The sequence below is a fragment of the Dipteris shenzhenensis genome, chromosome 27 (genome assembly GCF_047967505.1).
Source record: "Dipteris shenzhenensis isolate YYH24624 ecotype China chromosome 27, Dip_SZ_1.0, whole genome shotgun sequence".
Classification (NCBI taxonomy): Eukaryota; Viridiplantae; Streptophyta; class Polypodiopsida; order Gleicheniales; family Dipteridaceae; genus Dipteris; species Dipteris shenzhenensis.
Genome location: NC_141622.1, coordinates 16,437,248 through 16,457,920, shown reverse-complemented (window position 1 = coordinate 16,457,920; position 20,673 = coordinate 16,437,248). Strand labels below are relative to the sequence as shown.

The window sequence follows — 20,673 nt, the reverse complement described above, 5'->3', positions numbered from 1 at the left end:
GAAATTAGATTGTTCTTATGAAAAGTAATTAATAGCAGACTTCCTCGAAGGTACGAAGGTACGAGCATTCTGCCTGTAACAATGTTTGGTATAACCAAAGTTTCAGCAAAAGATTGCTTGTAGCTAGCATAAATTTATAACATTAGCACCTTTAAATTGTCTCTTTGATATGTCTTCCCACGAACCATAAACTCATTCCCACCTGGATCTGTCCAGCAATCAGTGTCCTTACTGCTTACAGCCGGAGACAGAGAACCTTTGAAATGACTCAAGTTTATGTCCACTGGTTCACAACTGGACACAAGTTCTCCCACCTCTGTTCTTGCTGCAAAATTCAGGAAAAGATACGTACTGGGTGAGAATCTGAGCATATCTTTGTATTGTAAAGAGGTCCATTCTTCAAAGAAGGCACAGCTACTTCCAAACTAGCAAAGAGAATTGAGCCACATTCTGTTTGCACAGAAAGTAGAATATTTGGCTATATGATGTAACCATAGGGTATGCAGACAAACATAAAGATACATGAAGCCAAGTATGCCTTAGCCTCTATTTTCTAACAGTACTGAAGCTCAAAGCGTAACAGCCAATACATGAATCACAAGTGAGGATAATTGTCGTCCATGGACTCATCCAAGATATCCTAGGGTATCGAAACTTCAAGTCTGGCAGTATAGCTCCTTGATCTCCCTGACTGCCGAGCTCATGACCCCAACCTTGCTCTGATGTTCCTCTCCTCCTGAGTCCAATCTATTGCTTCCACAGCTAGGCACAAGGTTTCAAACTCTGAGAAAGTCCTCAGTAACCTGTCTTTGACAATCATGTATGTGAGGGCATGATAGAGAGAAAAAAGAGACATTACAGCATAAGGTTTGATGTGTTTGTTGGATGTAATCCATAGCTTTGACTCCATTGACTTTTGGAAGACATTTTTGCAGCGCGAAAGGTCCGCCTATTTGATTGATAGAGTGGCATTGTGTGATCTTGTGTGGAAGAAACAAAAAATCATGTGGCAATAACCTGCTCACTTTATGTCTTGAATCGGAAAACAAATTGCGAGCACTGGAGATGCTGAAAATCTAATTACTTGGTCCCTTACCCATCGTGGGGCCAAGTGGTGTCCCTAGAAGCCTCATTAAGACTCATCCCTTAAGATTCCATATTTAGTGAATCATACAAACGGACCTCCAACATAGTGTATCCTGTTCACACAGCTGAAAATTGCCTTGCTCGTTATCATGAGTAAAGAGGTCATTGAATCACCATAGCTGCAAAGTCACACACGTGTGTAGTCGACCTTTCCATCCGATCTCATGAATGTCTTGTCAGAACATTGACTTTTAAGTTGTGTATCCAGTAAAGACTGAATAGATGGAACAAAAGGACTAGAAATGGGAGCACAAGTAAAAAGTATCAAGAATAAATGAACAAACAAGCTTTCTCTTCCATAAGAATAAATGATAGTCTACCGTGTGAGATTTAAGCAGTCTTATTTTGGTCAACTTTCTGCAACATAGGAGTTAAACGATAAGACTCAAGATAGGGGCAAGCATGCCCCCCCCCCCCCCCCCAAAAAGAAAAGGCTTCTATTAAGTATGAAAAAAACCCCAAGAGCAATGATTGTGGCAAAGATACATCATGCATCCGGTGAGAAAAAGAATACCTTGAGTGGGCAAACAACTTGGTCACCAAAAAGAGCTAGTAAAGCAACAAGGTTAAGGGTGAAAGTGCCACCTCAAACCTGTGGTGGACTCCGAGAAGAAAGGAGAATCACTCCACTCCCTAAGGAAATTGTCCTTGAGGCAAATGCCGCCCAGGAAGACCCCTACATGCTCACCCAAATGGCCATCAAATTGTGTACAGTATCTGTCCAAATACTAGCCAATGTGTGTGAAGGGTGGACATGTGAGCTATCAAGAGCCTCTGTGCATCTAGATCACCAAATATGTCATGCTGAAACGCTCACTAAAATCTCTCAAAAAGTACCCACCGAGGCAAGTGCAGGTCTATAAGGAGAATGGGGAGCATCATCCAAAGAGCACGACTCAACAAAATGTCTTTGAGCCGAAAGGACGCAAGAAGATCCATTGAGAGACCTGAGGCCCAGGTCATGAAGAAGGGTGAGGGAACAAAAGTACTCAAAAATCTAGCAATCCCCTTCGAGATAAACCTCTCCTCTATCTACAATCCCATACAATGCTGAATGGCAACAAAAAGGCAACAAGAGCAAGTAGGGGCTGATCAAACCTGCACCTCCGCAAGCTCACAACAATATCTCCATGAACATAGTCACAAGAAACATTTCATTTGTTTTGTCGTTCCAACACATTTTGTTTCGTCTTTTCAGACGAAACTGATAGGGTTTCGAAATGATACTTAATAAATGCAAGGATAGTGGCAAATAAGATATGTTATATTCAAGTTTAGAGTCAACAAAGAGGAATACAAGTCAAAACACCTAAAAAGGAATATATACCTTTGTAAGACTAGAATAAGTCCAATCATACAAATTTAGATTTTTTGTTGTTCTAAAGACCAAAAATATACACGGAAAATAAAAAGGAAAATGAAAGAGAAGAAAAAAGAGCTAAACAAAAACTTTAATGAAAAACAAAAGGAAGACATACTTAGCAAGCAAAGAAACACTTATGTCGTCAACAGTGCCCAAGCATAAGCAGCTATATTGGGTTTCTAAAGACCCGCGGAGTCTCTTGGGCAAACCCAGTGCTTACTAAAATACGTCAAATAAACAAGAACCCTTCTTCTGTTGCAAATTCATTGATGAGTTCCTCCAGTTGATCAATGCATATTCCAAACAAGGTAGGTGATAGAGGGCAGCCTTGCTCACTCCCATATTACTCTCAAACACATCTGACATACCCTGTGCTTGTTTCAGTTGGCATAATACCTTTTCATAGATACGAGAGATGCCTACTCTCAAGGCCAATAGGACTCCTATTGCTTGCATTCTCTTCCATAGTCCTCCTCTTGGAACTGTGTCAAATGCTTTCTTGAAATCCACAAAGCAACAAAATAAAGTGCGTCCTCTCAATCTGCACTCATCCATGAGGACTCTCAAGATAATAAGGTGGTCGGCTATCCTGTGTTCCTTGCGAAAGCCTACTTGTCCAATGGCCCTTTTCTGGGTCTCTTCTACCCATGAGGTGATTTTCATTTCAAGCACCGTACTGAAGAGCTTGTCCAATGTAGAGCTGACCATTATAGTTCTGTAATTTGTGACTGAATTTTTGTCTCCACCCTTGTGTAAAGGCTGGACCCAATTTTCTTGCCATTCCTGAGGAAAACCATGGTGTAGAGCATGCGTTAGGATGTGTGAGAGCCATGTTCTTGCTCGGTCTCCTATCCATTTCACAAATTCATCTTGTGTCTTCATGTGATCTGAGGCTTTGCCATTAGCCATCTTCTTTAGTCCAACTTCAATGTCTTCAAAGGTAAAAGGACTAGTACATGTGACCGACAGATCCTCCTTCCCCATTTCAGTGGCATGTGCATGATTGTACAACTTGGTAACATAATCAAGCATGGTTCCATCTGATATATCCCCAGTTACCTATTTCCGTCTGCCTTTCACTTGTTTCCAGCCCTTTCTTGAATGTTTTATGAAAGTAATCAAATCAGATTTCTCTCTTTCTAGAATATATTTTCTTTTCTTTTTTCTTGTGAGGGCATTGTATGTCTTCTCCAATTGTTTATGCCTGTCTACATCCAGTATGTATTTCAGCTCTTTGCGCAGTTGTTTACATTCCTCGTCATACCATTTCTTGTGTGGTAACCCTTTGACCTGTTTCTTTTTTCTTGTAGATGCTGCTCCAAATGTTTGTGTGGCTGAGGCAAGTATTGCTTCCTGCAGGGCTGTCCATCTAGGGTTGGTCATTGTTCTCAGCTTTGCATCCAAAGTGTCTGCATAATCTTGGTGTTTGTCTGGGTCTACTTTGAAACCTCCTGCATGTGCTGAAAATTATGCTCCCTATGTTCAATGTGTATGTCAAGATCCAACCATATTGGGAGATGGTCTGATTCCGGATATTTCATCCCTATGTTGAAGCTTTTGATAACAAGTATAGTGTCCACATGTACCAAGGCATAATCTAGCACACTCTGTCCTCCGCTAGCTGAGAGAGAGAGAGAGAGAGAGAGAGAGAGAGAGAGAGAGTTAATTTCAGTTTTTTGGAAGATTTTGTTTTTTTGTTTCTTGCCTTGCTTGTTTATTTTTGCTTAGTCACCTTCTTCCTTTCTTCTTTATTTCTTGTTTTCATCGCAATTGGGACTATGGACAGTGCTGTTGTTGCTATACACATATGATGTAGTTCTTTTTTTGCATACGATCGGACTCTATGCACAAACTTTTACAAGTGCTCAAGACTTTCTGTAGGGAAAGTGGGCTGCAAGTGAATGTCGGAAAAACAAAGATGATGGCAGTCTGTACCAATCAGCCAGAACATCCCCTTGAGATCCCCTTTGATGGACAGATTATTGAGTATGTCAACACCTTCAAATACTTAGGGGTTGATATCCCAGCAGATCACAGATGGTGGCAACGTATACACAGAAGGATGGACACTGGCTGGGGGAAGTACTACCAGTTTGAGAATGACTACAGGCACACTGACACCAGGAACTGGAAAATTCGAAATGTATTGTTTGATGCATATGTAGTACAAACAGTATTATATGGAGTGGAAGTATGGGGAGGTAGTATTTCAGCCTCTACATGGAATGATATTGAGAAAATGCAAAAGGCTTTTGTTACGGTGACACCTTGGTGTCAAACCCACTACTCCATACTCAGTACTTTTGTTGGAAACGGGAAGGAGGCCGATTGAATTTCATGGACTGATCAAAGTTATGCAATACCTAATAGAGGTGCAGCAAATTTAACCTGATAGGTTGCCTCATAAAGCATGGAATGCCAGCACAAAGCTTCAAAAGAACCACAAAAGTAAGATCATCTATACGAGATGGGCAACCGACATAAGAAAATGGTTCAGCAGATGGAAAGTGGAAGCATATTTGACCATGCCGCCTGAAAAGGTCACCATGCAAGAGTTTCAATTGTCTTTACTGAGCACTTTGCAAACTCATTGGCTAACAATTGAAAAGAGGGTAAAGCTGGAATATTACCAAGACAACATAAATCCCACATGTTGGTCTACATACATGTCCATAGAGACTCATGCTCAGCCTTATATTAGCACACCTATCCCCCTTCTATATCGCTGAAACATAGCCAAGTTTCGTACCAGATCTCATACATTTGCAATTGAGAAGGGAGCTTGGATGCATCAGCCCAGACATGCTAGAGTTTGTACCCTTTGTGACATGCAGACAATTGAGACGAAGGCACATGTGGCTCTACAATGCCCCCGATATGCACATATCAGGGAGGACTACCAACAGATATTGGAGGACTCCGCTCAGCTGACATCAGTTCTCTCTACTGCCTCTCCGGCAGCATTGGGATCTTTTATCACTCGTCTTTTTACCTGGCGTCAGGAACTCATAGACTCCTGACCCCTCTCCTTGAGGAGACTCTATTTTGCATTGTATTGAGACGGGTCCCATGAGTCACTTTTGGCCCCCCGAGGACGTTAATAGACTCTACTTCTACTTCTTCTCTCTCTCTCACTCTCACTCTTATTTAAAAGACTTCATATCTAAGATTGTGCGTACTTTTTTCATTATTTTCCTTGGATTATACCTCTTGTGTAATAGTCAAGTAATCAAATTACTACATTGAGTGATAAAAGACTCCTTAGTTGTACAAAGGCGCATAAATCTATGGAATTGGGAAAGAATGACTCCATATTTTGCCAAATCAGAAATGTTTGAGTCAATGTGAGGCATTTTCATAATGTGTAAACCACTATATTCAGGTTGTTCATGTTTATCGTAAATATCAACCTCTAATCCTATGGTAGATTGAGAAAGTCTAAGATCTAAGAAAACACAAGAATCCCCCCTTAAGTGCAGTTCAGTTCACAAGAGTCACGAGGATAGATTCCTTCTCCAAAAGCACAAGCATATTTGTAAATGAAGTCTTGAAAGTTAGGAATAGCTTGTACAAATAAATCATCTATAAAACGCCTAACTTGGCTAAGCTTATGTAAAATGATAGGACAGGTATTGACAAAAATAAGAAGTTGCATAAACTCAAATTCATAAGTGAAAAGATAAAAGTTTGCTAAAAAGACGGCACAACTAGTGCCCATGGGGATTCCTATAATTTGTTGAAACAAAGAACCACCTATTGTGATGTAAAGATTATCTAAAAGAAAATCTATCCAAGATCAAACATCTTCAACACTTACTACCTTTGTGTATCTTTTCTTTTTAGAACCGATGTCATGATCTTTATTTTTTAGCCACAAAAAGTCAAAGCATAAGGCTATTTTCTCAACTTTTGCATCTATCTTTGTCAAATCTCAGCTTGAAAACTTCAGCCACTAGCTTTTTTATTCTAAACTTCAGGTCTTCCAACTCGATCTTTGTGTAAAGTGTGGTAAAATCATAGGTTAAGGAGAATAGGAAACTCTTTTTCCTGAATGCTTCGAGAGGAATTAAAAATTTTTACAACAGGAATCCCTCCTACAGAGTCATTTAAAATCCAAGTTGAGTGCGAGGGGACATCTGTCTTCTTTAATACGTCCCTCCAAAGTTCATGGACACTAGGCAACATGGCTTTAAAGCAGTAGCTTAGACATTAAGAGACATCCATCAAAGTAGTCTCACAAGCAGCTGCAATAAATCTTGGCTTTTTTGGAGTTTTGTGGAACTTCCAAGCAGCACAAAGAAAAGGGATACTTGGATTGCAAACAAACCCAAAAGACTTGCAAAAACTCTGGTGTTTTGAGATCAAATCCTTTTGAGAAACAAGGCAGGGGCATAAGTTTTGGCAGACAAGTTCACTTCTCTCAAAAGACATTCTAAGTAAAACTTTTTGCAAATAAAAACAAAGTTATTGGAACATTTGTCCATATAAGAAATGACAAAATTCCTATGGAATTTTCCAAGAAGAGTTTCATCTTCTTTAGAAAGATGGTTACTTTGCTTTGAGCAATTAACCGAAGGGACTTCTTCTGGTTTCAAAGCAACCTTCTTCAAAATCTTCCCTTTCCATTCTGATAAGATATTTTGAACTCCTAAACATTCTTCTAATTGCAAAACAAACTTTGAGATTCCCTTATCGATAGCTTTTAAAAGGCCAGACTCTTTAAAAGAGTACAATCGAAATTTCGTGCCTTTCATGAAAAGATCTCTTAAGTTACTAGAAAGCAAAATTGAGGTATCAGCTGTGACTACGTGTCCTAAATTAGCATCAACTTTAGACCTAAAAAGGAAATTCAAAACACAAATACATTCTTCAAATTCATTTCAAGCTTTCGATCTCGGTTCTCAAGTATCAACTTTAGACCATTTAATATTATGTAGTCAAAAGCATACGAATATTATGTTGTGCACTTCGTGACGAAATGTTCCATTGCATTTTGACAAGACGAAATGTGTTTTAATGGAACTATGTCCATGACTAAAAAGCCAGAAGAAGATAGAGATTCTTCTATTCTTTGAGAGATTTCCAGAGTCTTCTTTGGCCCGATTTTCACGATCTGACCAACCAAACGATGCAAGCCCAACAAAGCAAGGGATACACCGCACTTACTAGACTCGAGCAACAGTACTCAATGGGAAAGGGAAAAGAGAGAAAGTAAAGTGAAGTGATGGCCCATTATATATGTGAGGTTCTCAAATATCAACTTTAGACCATTTAATATTATGTAGTCAAAAGCATATGAATATTATGTTGTGCACTTCATTACGAAATGTTCCATTGCATTTTGACAAGACGAAATGTGTTTTCATGGGACTATGTCCATGACTAAAAAGCCAGAAGAAGATAGAGATTCTTCTATTCTTGAGAGATTTCCAGAGTCTTCTATGGCCAGATTTTCACGATCTGACCAACCCAACAATGCAAGCGCAACAGAGCAAGGGATACACCGCACTTACTAGACTCGAGCAACAGTACTCAATGGGAAAGGGAAAAGAGAGAAAGTAAAGTGAAGTGATGGCCCATTATATATGTGAGGTTGGTGCTCATGCCAAGCTCCATAGGCAATCTCCCATATTTTGAATCAACCAAATGATGGTATTCAGCCACTGTATTTTTACTAGGTCATCTTTAGAGTCCAATTTTTGGGGTGAAACCCTTCCGGGCAGTCGGAGAACTCTAGCAAAACCACTGAAGCGTCCCAAAAAGGATGACTTGCACGCCTGACAGGCATTTCTATCATTAGGACTGTGTTTTGTCAGAAGGTAGCATGCAGCCTAGAAGAAATTCAGATGTGGCACTGCAATCCCTATTCTTAGCTTGAGGCCAATATTATCTATTTTCTAACCAAGACTTGAAAAGCATGTGCTACTCCTGGAACGCTGAAAAGCAGATGCCCAAACATATCCGTAACTAAAGTTCCTCTCCTGTGAGTTCATAGGTTTCACTTCAGTGACAATAAAATTGCACTTTGTCAAAAAAATTCCTCTTACAAAACTGTTGTGGCATTGCAGCAGTGACTGCAACAACAACGACAACTCGCAAAAAAAGAAACTATCCTGCAAATGTGTGAACCTTCCCATCACTATTCTGACAGGATCTCTTCTCTGTGATATGCATTTGCTGCTGATGGTAAGGATATACTAGTGGTGTCCTTGCTTACATGTATCAAAGAGTAATGCACACAAGCTCCAGGGTACAGGTGTACACCTCCAGGGCATAGGGTTGGCATGCCATGAGCTTCTCAATATGCTCCCGTTTCTTTAGTGAATATAACCACAACTATTCACACGCCACCCCTATGCATTGGAGCTGTACACCCCTACCCTGGAGCTTATGTGCGCATTTATACACGTCTTTCCTCAGACTCTTCATGCCAAACATGCTTGCTCTGATTAAATGGAGCTGATCAAACACTCGATTCAGATGCCCTTGAGCTGCAGTTCCTCCCCATCACTGACTGTCGCCCTCCCTCCCTGCTGGCCTCACCTCCCCCCTACCTCTTCCCACCCCACTGCCTCCCCTCTTCCGTTGTCTGGCCTCTAATCCCACTGCTTGTCCCTTCCTCCCCTCCCTTCCTCCCCCATGTTCCTTCCCCCACTGCCCCTGCCTCTGCCCCTCTCTTCTTCTCTCGCTGCCCTTGTCCCCTACCTCCGTTCTCTCCCCCCCCTCCTCGCCCCCGTCCCCCCCCCCTGTGTGTGTGTGTGTGAGCGAGACGACCACGTTTGCTTTGGACTCTGTGCAGCCTGTTCGGAGCCCTTACCTCTGCTCGCGGGAGATTTCATCTCTGTTTGCCATCCTGTGTGCTCTCTAAAGCCACCTTCAGCACCTCGTTCTTGGTTTTCTCTCTGTTTTGCCCACTCTGTGAGTGCATTGGATTTGTGTAAGTTGTGTGTGAGACAGTATTCCTGCAAGTATTTTCGTCGCAACAAGTTCCCGTGCCCTCTTGTCCAGGTCCCGTGCCCAGCTGTCCTCGTTGCTTTATTGAACCTATTCTGGCCCAACTGCTACAGCGTCGCCGCTCTTATTTTGGTTTCAACCCAGCCTGTCTAGTTCGCATACTGTCTGTTACTCCCTCTCTCGCTTGGTTCGTGCTCTGCTTGTCTATTCCTTTTCTGCTTGCTATCTGCCTCGACTGAATTTTCTGTCCAGTCTGTTTATTTCGTCTTGGCCCTCATCCCCCTCTATGTCAGGGGAGACTCTACCCCCCATAGCCTCTTCATCTGAAGATGCTTCCTATGTGTTTGACATGTTGAATGAGGAATTTCAACAAAGTAGAAGAGAATGGATGCTACCTGCTCCGGAACTCACTTACAAAATGAAGTTGCCTTCTCTTGGGCATCCTCTGAAGAAGCTCTCTCAGACTGCAGTCATCATCTTTTTCCCAAGGAAAATACCTTCCGCTAATGATACAATGGGTAAATTCCCTCTTAGGTGGCTGCTATGTGGAAGGAGTATATTTTGACTCCCGAGGATTTTATGAAGTTCATCTCTTGGATGCCTTGACAAAACAAAAGATGCAGGAAATGTCCCCTTTATTTTTTGGCCGTCAGATGATGCACATCATGCCTTGGTCTACTAATAAGGACTATCGAAATCTCATCAAGCACCATTGCCTTGTATGGGTTGAAGTGGTTGATTTTCCACATTACATGAGAACGGAGCTTCCTGGCTTAGCAAATGACATTGGGACAAGTGATCTGTCCCCCTCGTCCCACAGGTAATAAAAATCGCTTTTGCATCTTATGGGATACTGATAGACCAACCCCACCTTCTATTGCTGTTCAGATTGAGGGTGTTAATTTCGGAAAGAAATATTTCACTTTGAAATGGAGAATTTTTGCTCGAGCTTGTTTCTCTTGTCACAAGTTTGGACACCTAGCTTCTGAGTGTTCTTCTATCCTTCCTCCTCCTCCTCCAGCTACCATTCCCCAGCCATCTAATAAGGTAGGTCAGAAGACTTATGTGAAAAAGACAGAAGACAAAGGAGCAAAGCCTTCAATTCATACAGGGAGTCAAGTCAGCTCAAAACAAGGATAAAGGAGAGGGCAAGCAAGTGGAAAATAATTCATCTTCTCATGAGGGTTGGCAGACTGCAAAGAAGACAGTGCCTCTCAAACAAAGACCTCTCCAATCTCGTGATTGGGATGCTTCTGCTCCTTCTCCTGGTCAACCATCTACCTCTTCTGATAGCCCCATCTCAAAGGCATAGGTTAATGCAGTCAAGAAGGATATTCCGCTTTGTGAAGAAGATGTTCTGGTCAGGGAATTGGATTCTGAGGGTCAGCAAGACCCTGAGGCAATGGCAGAGGCCTGATGCCTCCTTTTCTTTCTGAGGACTACTCATTTCTTGTACATATTTTCATCCGTGCTTCTCTTTAATGTGTTTCTTACAATATACAGTGCCTCTGCAACCCGAATAAATGGAGGCTCCTTTGGCACTATATAACTACAACTCATCCAGATGTTGTGTGTCTGCAAGAGCATAATCAGCATTCTTTTGCTGACCAGCATGGGTTCTTTTTAGGATATGATATATTTTATGCAGGCTCTGATCAATTCTCTGGGGTGTGCATTCTAGCCAGACATGATTTGCAGCCCTGTGTAGCATATAATGATCTTTGTGGCCGATGGATGATTATCCAATGCATGATCAATGGAGAGATTTTTGAAATTGGTTCCTTGTATGCCTCTCAAACTTCAGCTTGTAGAGCTTGAATGTGGGATTCCATAAAGCAATATCATTGGTCCACTAATGATATACTTTGTGGTGATTTCAATAATTCTCCTCACTGGAAGGACAATACCACTCATAAATCCCATATGCTACCCTCTGAAATTCAGCAATGGGAGCATATGATTTCATCACTTCGTATCGCAGATTTATGGACAGCAACTCACCCTTCAGTTTGGGCTTTACATATCATCATAATGCTTTTACAGAATATCAGGCCAGGCTTGATAGATGGTATCTTATTCATGCTCAGCAATATGATGATTATACATGTCAAATGTGGACTGACCATTCTCAACAACTATCTGATCACACTCCACTTTGGCTGAACTTTTCATTTGGCATGCCTCTGGAGGATATGCAGCTCTCTTCAGTCAGACACTTACAGGTCAATCAATTATATCTTTCTCATGAAAAATTCCAGCAAATGATTCGATTGGCTTGCAGGCCATTGTTATCTCATGCTCGGGAAGATATTGACTTTGCTTGGAACTCTTTTGTACATCGCATTCAAAATGTCATTAATGAATATGGAAGATGGTACATGGCAGAAACCAGGCATCATATCCACTGGGCAAAATCACACAAGCAGTCCCTGGTACAGATTAGACATCAAAGGTCCGTTTCTGCTTCTGAAGAGAGTTCATTGTCTTGTGCTTCTTCCATAATTGATGCCAATGATAAACACAAGCTTTCCAAATGGCAGACAAGGGCTAGAGTTAAGCTTATGCTAGATAACAGTTGTTCCTCAAAATCTTTTTTTCGGAATTTACATGCATATAGACAAAGTCAATCTATCATGAGAGTCAAAAAATCAGATGGTATTTGGACCCAGACTTTTATCTCAGCTAGAAAAACAATGTCTGGATCATTTTCAGCTGCTTTTTTCTCGGCCATCTTCTTCTACACCTCAGCTTGAATTGGCTCGAAGCAAATTTATTGATCTTGTTTCTCCTATTGTTTCTTTGCCAAAAGCTTTATTGCTGGTATACATCATAATATCTCCAATACTCTCATCGCAATGGAATATGCTAAATATTCAGCTCAAGATGTTTTCGTCATGCAGGTGGATGTGGCAAACGCATTTGATACCGTACAGTGGGATTATGTCTCTCAAACCATGTCTAGAATTGGTTTTGGTCCAAAGCTAGTTAATGTCATTTATTGGCTTTACTCAAATTCCACTGCTCAATGCTTTATAGGGAATCATTTGTCTAAGTCTTGGACTCTCGGGCGGTCAGTTCGACAGGGATGCCCTCTCACTGCTTTGCTCTATGCTATTGCTTCACATCCTTTGCTTCTTTATATGGATCATCTCGTTGATACTGGACAGCTAGTGGGGCTTCAGAGTCCTGGCTCACGGCCTTTCATTGCACAAGCTTATGCAGATGATTCTTTCTTCATGCCAAAGAATTGTCCTCTGGAGCTTCGCTTATTGATGGATACCCTTTGGGTTGGCAGCTGGTCTAAATATTAATTTTCAGATATCAAAACTCTTGCCTCTCAAGCATTGTGATTGGCATGCTCTCCTTTGGCCAGGTCAGATTATTCATCCAGAGAACATAGTAAGACATTTGGGTTATCCAATTGGCTGGAAAATCAAAAGTAAGCAACAAATGTCTTAGGTATTCAACAAAATTCAGGACAAATTAAAATATTGGAAGATCTCCACTTGGCCTTTGCATGTTCAGCTTCGAATTGTCCAGTCCATTGTTTTAGCTTATGTCCAATTTTACCTGCCTTTATTACATTGGTCATCTCGAGATCTCTCTTCTTTTGTCTCAAGCCATGGAGATTTTTTGGAAAACTAAGCTTCATCAAAAAGCTTTGAGGTTGCTCAAAATGGACCTGCTTTGCTCTCCAAGAATGCATGGAGGTTTGAATATTCTAAACATCAAATTTCATGTGTTGGCAAGAAAGATCACTATGCTCAAGGTGTTTTTTCAGCAAGAGCAGCCATGGTCTATCATGTTGGCATTTTCGTGTGGCCAGATGCGCACAAATGCTTATGGGCATTGGCTCGTTGATCCATGGGAAGTAGTACTTGGCAAGTTTCAAGGTAAAATACCTGGTTGTCCATTTTCTACTGCCTTGATTCAGGATTGGAAGCAGGTGCTCTCTTGCATCAAATGGTCTCCCCATCCTGCTTCTATAGCTTCATCTCTTCGATTGGAAAGCCTTCACTGGAGTGCTATTTTTTACTCTCCTCTTGCTCTACAACAACCAATCAGAGCTTACAATCTCATGAAGTTGGGCATCCGGTTCATTGATGATGTGGTAGATACTTAGTGGCATATTCTCTCTTTTCTGACAGCTTGTCAACAATACAATCTTGGGATGCATCATAGACGCATATGGAAAGTTATTGCAGATCTCTTACTCCCTTTTGCTCCGATTCCATCATTGAAAGTAAGAGACACGCTTCAAGATTAGCATCTTCAGTCTTCAAGTTCAGGCTTATCCTCTCAGCCTTTGCATCTATTGACTTCCATACAGGCTTATCGATTGATTTTACCTCCTCCATGGATTGCTCATCATGCAAATTCTCTTTGGCATCTGAATAAGTCTTTAACTTGGTGGAAAGGAAAATTGAAATTGATATGGAAGTTGAAAATGCCATTAAAGCAGAGAGACTTTTTCTGGAGATGTATTGTTGGTATTTTTCCAATGGGAGTAAAATTGGCTCAAAGGAGGATTGCCTCTCCTCTTTGTCCAAGAGGTCATCATACTCCTCAGAGCATTCAGCACTTAATGTGGTTTTGTTCATATTCCAGAGACCTTCTGGACAAGATCTCCTAATTTTTATCTCTCAGATTTCCAGCACACACGTTCTCAAGGTTTTTCTGGATGTTTGGCAGATTATCAGCTTCTTTGTCCGAGTATTCTCTTTTCTTTCATTGGACCAAATACTGGGCCTTATGGACCCTCTGGCTTCAGCGAAATCATGCATTTCTGAATTCATCTCTTCAACACCCTTATGAGTTCTTCCGAGCCTCATTGCGGCAGTCCTTATATGATGCCTTGCATGAGGAGGATTTGGATGTTTCTTGCATTCAGCTTTTCTTTTACTGTTTCTGATGAATAGGGCATTGGCTCTTTTCTCGAGCACTGCCCTATTGTAAAATGGATGTTTCATAATATAATGTTCTTAGTTTCACCCAAAAAAAAAGGGTGTGTGTGCACCCAAAAAAAAAGTGTGTGTGTGGGGGGGGGGGAGGGGGGCGGGGGGTTGCTGTCCTTTTCAAATCAGCTCTCATGCCACTCCTTTCAGTGGTTAGGAAAGAGGAACATGCACAGCACAAGTGGATTAGAGTTCAGCTCCCTGAGGCACGACCGATCTTCATTGCGGTGTGCTACTTTCCTCCGGATACATCGTCTTATGCACGTGAGGTTGCCACACAGGGGAACAGCTCCTACGAGAGTACACATGATGATATCACAGAGTTCTCTAGACAAGGTGACACCCTCCTCCTTCGCGACTTCAATGCACGCACAGGGAACAGCCAGGTGGGACTACTTGACTTTGTATCCGATTCCCTCGTAGTACCAGAGTTAGATGCAACTGAGCTCGGGATAGTGAGGCACTCAGCAGATGCTCCACACGTGACAGGGTATGGGTGGCACCTACTCGTTTGTTTCCCACATGGGGGGAAGACAAGCATAGTAGATTACCTGATGGGCTCCCTTGCCTTCGCATCTCAGATTCACGACTTTGTGATACCCCCTCCCCCACTTGGTGCTAATCACTCATACCTAACATTCTGTATTTCCAATACCAGGCCAGCCACAGAGAGAGTCCTTCATGCGCCCACTCGGACCCATGTTCACTTTGACCAGACTCTGGATCCAGTTTACGTGAGTCACATAGCTCAAGAGCTTTCGACCCTACATGGAGCTAAGGTAGATCTTGCTCAGGTTCCAGCCCCTTTGGCTTCAGTGATACACGAGGCTGCCATCATATCTTGCCCTACGACTCGACCCACACATGCTCCGGTTGAGAAGATGCCTCAGAACCCCTAGTACGATGATGAATGTAAAGAGATGAGAGCTCACCTCACACGCGAGCAGCCCCTGGGACACCTGACCTCATCTGAGGCGCATCACATCTTACGTCAGATGTCGACTTTTCTCACCCGCAAGATTGATGAGGTGGTCGGATCCTTTCGAGGGGGAGACCCAACTATCGACTGAGGACTCCTATCAAAGGGGGAACAGCCCATTCCCATCACGGACCCAAAGATTTGGCACACATATGCATGCTCCTTATAAGACATCCCAAGTCAGATGCCAAGATATGTCCTCTATGCCCAGACCCACTACTTGTCCTTGTTCACTGCACAGAACGTGAGGAATGCCCTCCTCCGACTGCATAGCCGGAGAGCACCAGACCATGAGGGGCTACGTACATAGCACTTCGCACATGGACAGGAGGTCTTGGCCCCGGTTCTAGCGCAGCTGCTCAACCATGCAATATGCCATGGTTTCCCACCTACTTGAAGCACTACCACCATTGTACCGATACATAAGGCAGGGGACCCCATCGATACTGGGAACTACCACACTCTCATGATTGGCCACACTCTGGCTAAGATTTATGGATTGGTACTCGAGAGGGCGATCAATAGCTATACAGAGGGCCATGGACAATGGGTTCTTGGGCAGGCAGGCTTCCGAAGATAGCACTCCACACTGGACCACATTTTTACCGTGAGAGCCATCATCGAGGAGGCGAAGTCGAGGTACCAGAAGGTCTACACTTGCTTTATGGACTTTCATAAGGCTTTTAACACAGTCCCTCGCTCTCGCCTGATTAGGCGACTTCAGAAACTACATCTCCCAGAGGTCATGATCTGGGGAGTGATGAGTTTATATGAGTCCGTCAGAGGGTGAGTCCGCACTCCAGGGGGCCTATCAGACTGGGTTCAGAGCACCATAGGGGCGAAGCAAGGCAGCCCCCTCTCACCAACTCTCTTCGGGCTATACATGATGAGATCACATCCTTTGTTGATCACCTAGGAGAAGAGGGCTCTCTATTGGCTGATTTGATGGTACGGATACTACTATATGTAGATGACATAGTGCTCATTTAGTCCTCAGCCGAGGGATTGCAAAAACACCTAGAGGCCTTGGAGATGTTCTGTAGAGAGAGGGACCTGACAATTAACCTTGGGAAAATCAAGGTTATGATCTTCAACACATCCCAAGCAACTGCATTGTGGCTATCTGTGCCTCCACTGCTGGCCTACTGCATTGTGGCTATCTGTGCCTCCACTGCTGGCCTACTGCACAGGGTTTTTGCGATGGCAGCAATCTCTTAATGGAGCCATAGGATCTGGTGACTGAGGTTATGTATGAAGCAATCCTGCTCTATATCTAGAACACGTAGGCAGTGAACCTCAATGACAATCTGCTCCCAAACCTTGTGTAGAATCGGGTGTGCCTGAAGTGACGAATAGGAGTAGGGTATGAACGGAGGCTCAGTGATGGGGATCGAAACTGAGAATGGAAAAAGAATGAGAGTGGTGGGAAGACATTTGGGATGTACTTGAGGTGAACCCGAATGTAGATGGAAATGGTGGTTGGCTGTGGTCATTGAAAGAAAAAGCAGGGTCAGGGACAAGATATGGGGCGTCCTGATCTACAAAGAGTGGAGGAATGCCAACTCCAACTGCAACCCAAAGAGGGGCAACAGGTGGAGGATGCACAACAGGTGTTGGACGTGCAGGAGGTGTCAATAAAGTGCTCTGGCCTGTGATGACAACTCTGCCACAAAGAGGGCCATCCGAACGCTAGAGCATAATGTAGTCAACGGACATGTTGGGGCAGAAAGAAGAGGGGGGGAAAAGGGAAGAAGGGGGGGGGGGGGGGGGGGGGGCACGGTATACTCTCAGCTCCAGGAGAATGAAAAGCCACCTGAAGAAAACTCATCCCAATAACCAAACATCAGAAAGGCAGGGGGTGAAGTCGCATTCAATCCCTACCATGTGTCCTGGAGGGCTGGGACACATGGATGCAAGCAAAGAGGGTGGTGGAGCTCTGAAAATCCACATACATTTGAAGCTGCAGCAACTTGTCTTTTGAGAATATGCAAATTCTTAAGGATGGAGAAAGTAGACAAGGATTTGGCTTAATGGGTAGCCATTCACCAATCAAGGGTAAAAGCCCGATTCAAAACAAATTAAAGATCTGTCTCTCCCTTGAGAAAAAGAAACAGGATTAAAAGAGGGGCTGAGAGAGCAAAGGGGCAGGAAGGAAGCGGCTGAGAAGAGAGAGTGCATGGAAGTGATCAGGAGATTGCGAAGGCCACCATTTCAGCCACCATCCTAGAGCAGCAGCGCAGGGTCAGTAAGGCTCTCAAATTTAGAGTCCGGGGAGATCCCTCACAAATCCACCACTCCCATCGTTGATGCAACCCGCTTCGTGGCTTTTGCCCTTGAGTCCTAGAGCATGGGATTGATGCAACCCGCTAGGCCATAGGACGAGATCTCACCAAGAGCAATCTCTTATCATCTAATTTAGGGACACCCAGGCTCACCTTGCAGACTGCATCACTACATAGGCGTATAGTTCTACGAGATCACCCTCAGATCCATCTAGATGAGGACCTCACACCTCTGCAGAAAGAGGAGAGGCGCACCCTCCTCCAACAACGTGACATAGCCCACAAGGAGGGGAAGGGGGCATTGGTTCGACATGGATGGCTTCTAATAGACCCTCGATAGGCATTTGTAGTCCTCCTACATAGGGGGATGGGGTTATGAGGTTCATAGCACCGAGACTACCTTATGGTCAGATCCCTTACACAGGACGAGATTTAGTTTTCTACATAGAGGCCCATCAGATCCCAAAGTGCAAGTGCACTTAGCCCGTCGTCTATGGATACACATGGGAGACAGTATATCGGGACGAGACCCTCCAATATCTAGTATGTTGATGAGCGTAAGGCTCCACACCACAACTCAAATTTGAGACTAAGGATCACCTTTCAAGTGAGGCAAAGAAGATATGCGAGTATCACCGCCTCATCCCACGAAAGAAGCAGGCCTTCGTTCGCAAGAAGGATGAGTTAATAATCATTCTTTTCAGTAAAACTCTAAGGACTTCTACTTAGAATCTTCTCAGGTGATGAGCCCCCTCTCCTCTCACGGACATCACCCTACGGCATTTCTATGTAGGCATATTATGAACGTTCCTCACCATCTCCTGACCTCTCTTAGTTACCCTATCTTATCTCTTGTACACTTTTCACTAAACGTGGCATCAAACACGCAACTTTGAAGCTTTATAATGGCTGAGCAAAAGATCATGAGGGACTACGTAGTGAATATATTGCATATGGAATAAGTACTATGGCGTCGATCTTCGCATAGCTTTTTAACGAAACGGCACCAATTTTCCTCACACCTAGACCCTTAACACCAGCACTCCCACTAATAAAGTGGGGGATCCATGAGCTCAAAACCTATAGGACCATTATGATTGGGCATGCCATGTCCAAGATCCATGCATCAGTGCTCGACATACAAGTTAGCCAATTTGCAGAGCTCGAAAGACTCAAGGTTGAGGGGCAGGCAGGCTTCCGGGACAACCATGTGGCTCTAGATTTCATACTCACACTCAGAGGTGTCATTGAGGAGGCCAGAGCACGGAGACGGAGGGTTTATTTCTGCTTTGAGGATTTTCACAAAGCTTTTGACACACTGCCAAGAGCTCACCTTATCAAAGGCTTGCAGGAGGTGGGGTATGGTTAGGAGATCGTTTGGGCAGTCATCGCACTCTATGGGAGGGTCGTCGTATTCACTAAAGAAAGGGCAGCCTACTGAAAATCTCATGGCCTCAACAATGTGAGGTTGGTTCTCAATCCATAGGCAATCTTCACAAGACAATGGTAGTCAACCAGTCTATTGTTACTGTATCATCTTGAGAGTTCAACTTTTGGGGTGTACGTTAAACCTTCTGGGTACTCTACGAAAACCTCTGAAACGTCCAAAAAGGATGAGCTTCAATCCTGAAGTAGTAATCCCTGAAGGCAACGGAGTGGTTTGAGTTTAGAAGAGCACCCCCTGAGGATGGAAGATCCACTTGGAGTCGCTGAAAGCACTGATACATAGGTAAAGTAGCAAGACAACAGTAAAAAGTACAAAAGAAGAACAATAGGGGGATGGAGAGAGGAAGGCAATTACCCCAAGGCTTCAATCCCACTATGCCCCAAGCAACATTCCTGAACCTGTGGCTGCGTAGCTGTTGTGAACAAATGCGATAATTTCCATATCAGAACATTGAAAGAACCCACAACATCTAACTAAAAATATTGCAAATATGACACAGCACTGCTCAAATAACGTCACTTAGAGGATGCACTAGAGAAAAAACTGCTAAACAGTAAGTCGAAATCTTATTAGGTGAAATCACACAAGTTAAAAATGCATCATTCTAACCCCACATACTATTACATAACCATTATTCTTCTCTCAATCTTCATTTTACAATTGGAATTTGGCACACAGTCCATTGCAAGTAGCAGAATGGTAAGATTACATCGCAATTGGTTGTGATGAAAGTTGAAAGTTTTTTGTAAAGTTAAATGATCCAAAGCTACACTCCTGCAATAAACTGTACTTTTAACAACTGTAAAAATAGCAATACTGAGACAAACATGGGGCCTCATTCGAATTCATTTTTCACTAGTTTTAGAAACAATTGCTATTCAACACCTTAAGGCGAGTAAGCTCAAGAATGGCAAAACTAGCACCTGTTTTATTATGATTCTCACATTAGATCAAATGTGGAGAGATGTTCACTGTTTTTAAGGCAAAAAACATATCCCTTTCTTAAGTACTCCAGTTCAAGATGCGACAAGGACTAAACCTTGTGCACTTTATGTCTCAACCACTCATCTGGGATGCAAAAAGCATGGCACTGTATCATACATGCAGGCTTGTGAACTGAATTGGCATACAAGACCAAGATAGGGAAATACAAAGGCACTCTGGTGAAGAGAACTGCCGCATAATGCCAAAGTATCAGGTCCAAGTGGGACAAAATCTCATCGTCAAGCAGAATTCTTATTTATATTAACCACCAAGTCTGTTCTATATTTTTGCATACACAAAATGTTTTTGCAAAAAGCACAGAAGAGGTACAAGAAATTAATAAATTCTATTAAGTCATTTCCACACCATATAAAAAAAACTGATCTACGAATAAAGTTGAACGGGAAGGAAGGTAAAAGGAGAGCAACAAGCCCCCAAAAGGATGTCTAAGCAGTTTAGAACAGAAAGAGAGCGAAGCAGTTTAGAACAGAAAGAGAGAGGGAAAACAGAAGGGTTTAGAATAGCTCTTCCTTTCACTCAATTTTGATCTGCTTTGTTCTAGG

The 20,673-nt window shown here is 42.9% G+C and overlaps 1 protein-coding gene across 3 annotated transcripts in view; it reads right to left on the bottom strand.

Annotated features, from left to right (window-relative positions):
• The window catches only part of LOC147883940 (protein ENHANCED DISEASE RESISTANCE 2-like), a 158,993-nt gene that overhangs the window by 40,759 nt on the left and 97,561 nt on the right, over positions 1-20,673 (bottom strand). For all 3 annotated transcript variants that reach the window (XM_087398449.1, XM_087398450.1, XM_087398451.1), the window contains exons 16-17: positions 19,481-19,538; positions 150-325 (exon numbers count right to left, since the gene is read on the bottom strand). In XM_087398449.1, coding sequence (XP_087254575.1) covers positions 150-325; positions 19,481-19,538 — 234 coding nt within the window. The remainder of the gene's footprint in view (positions 1-149; positions 326-19,480; positions 19,539-20,673) is intronic.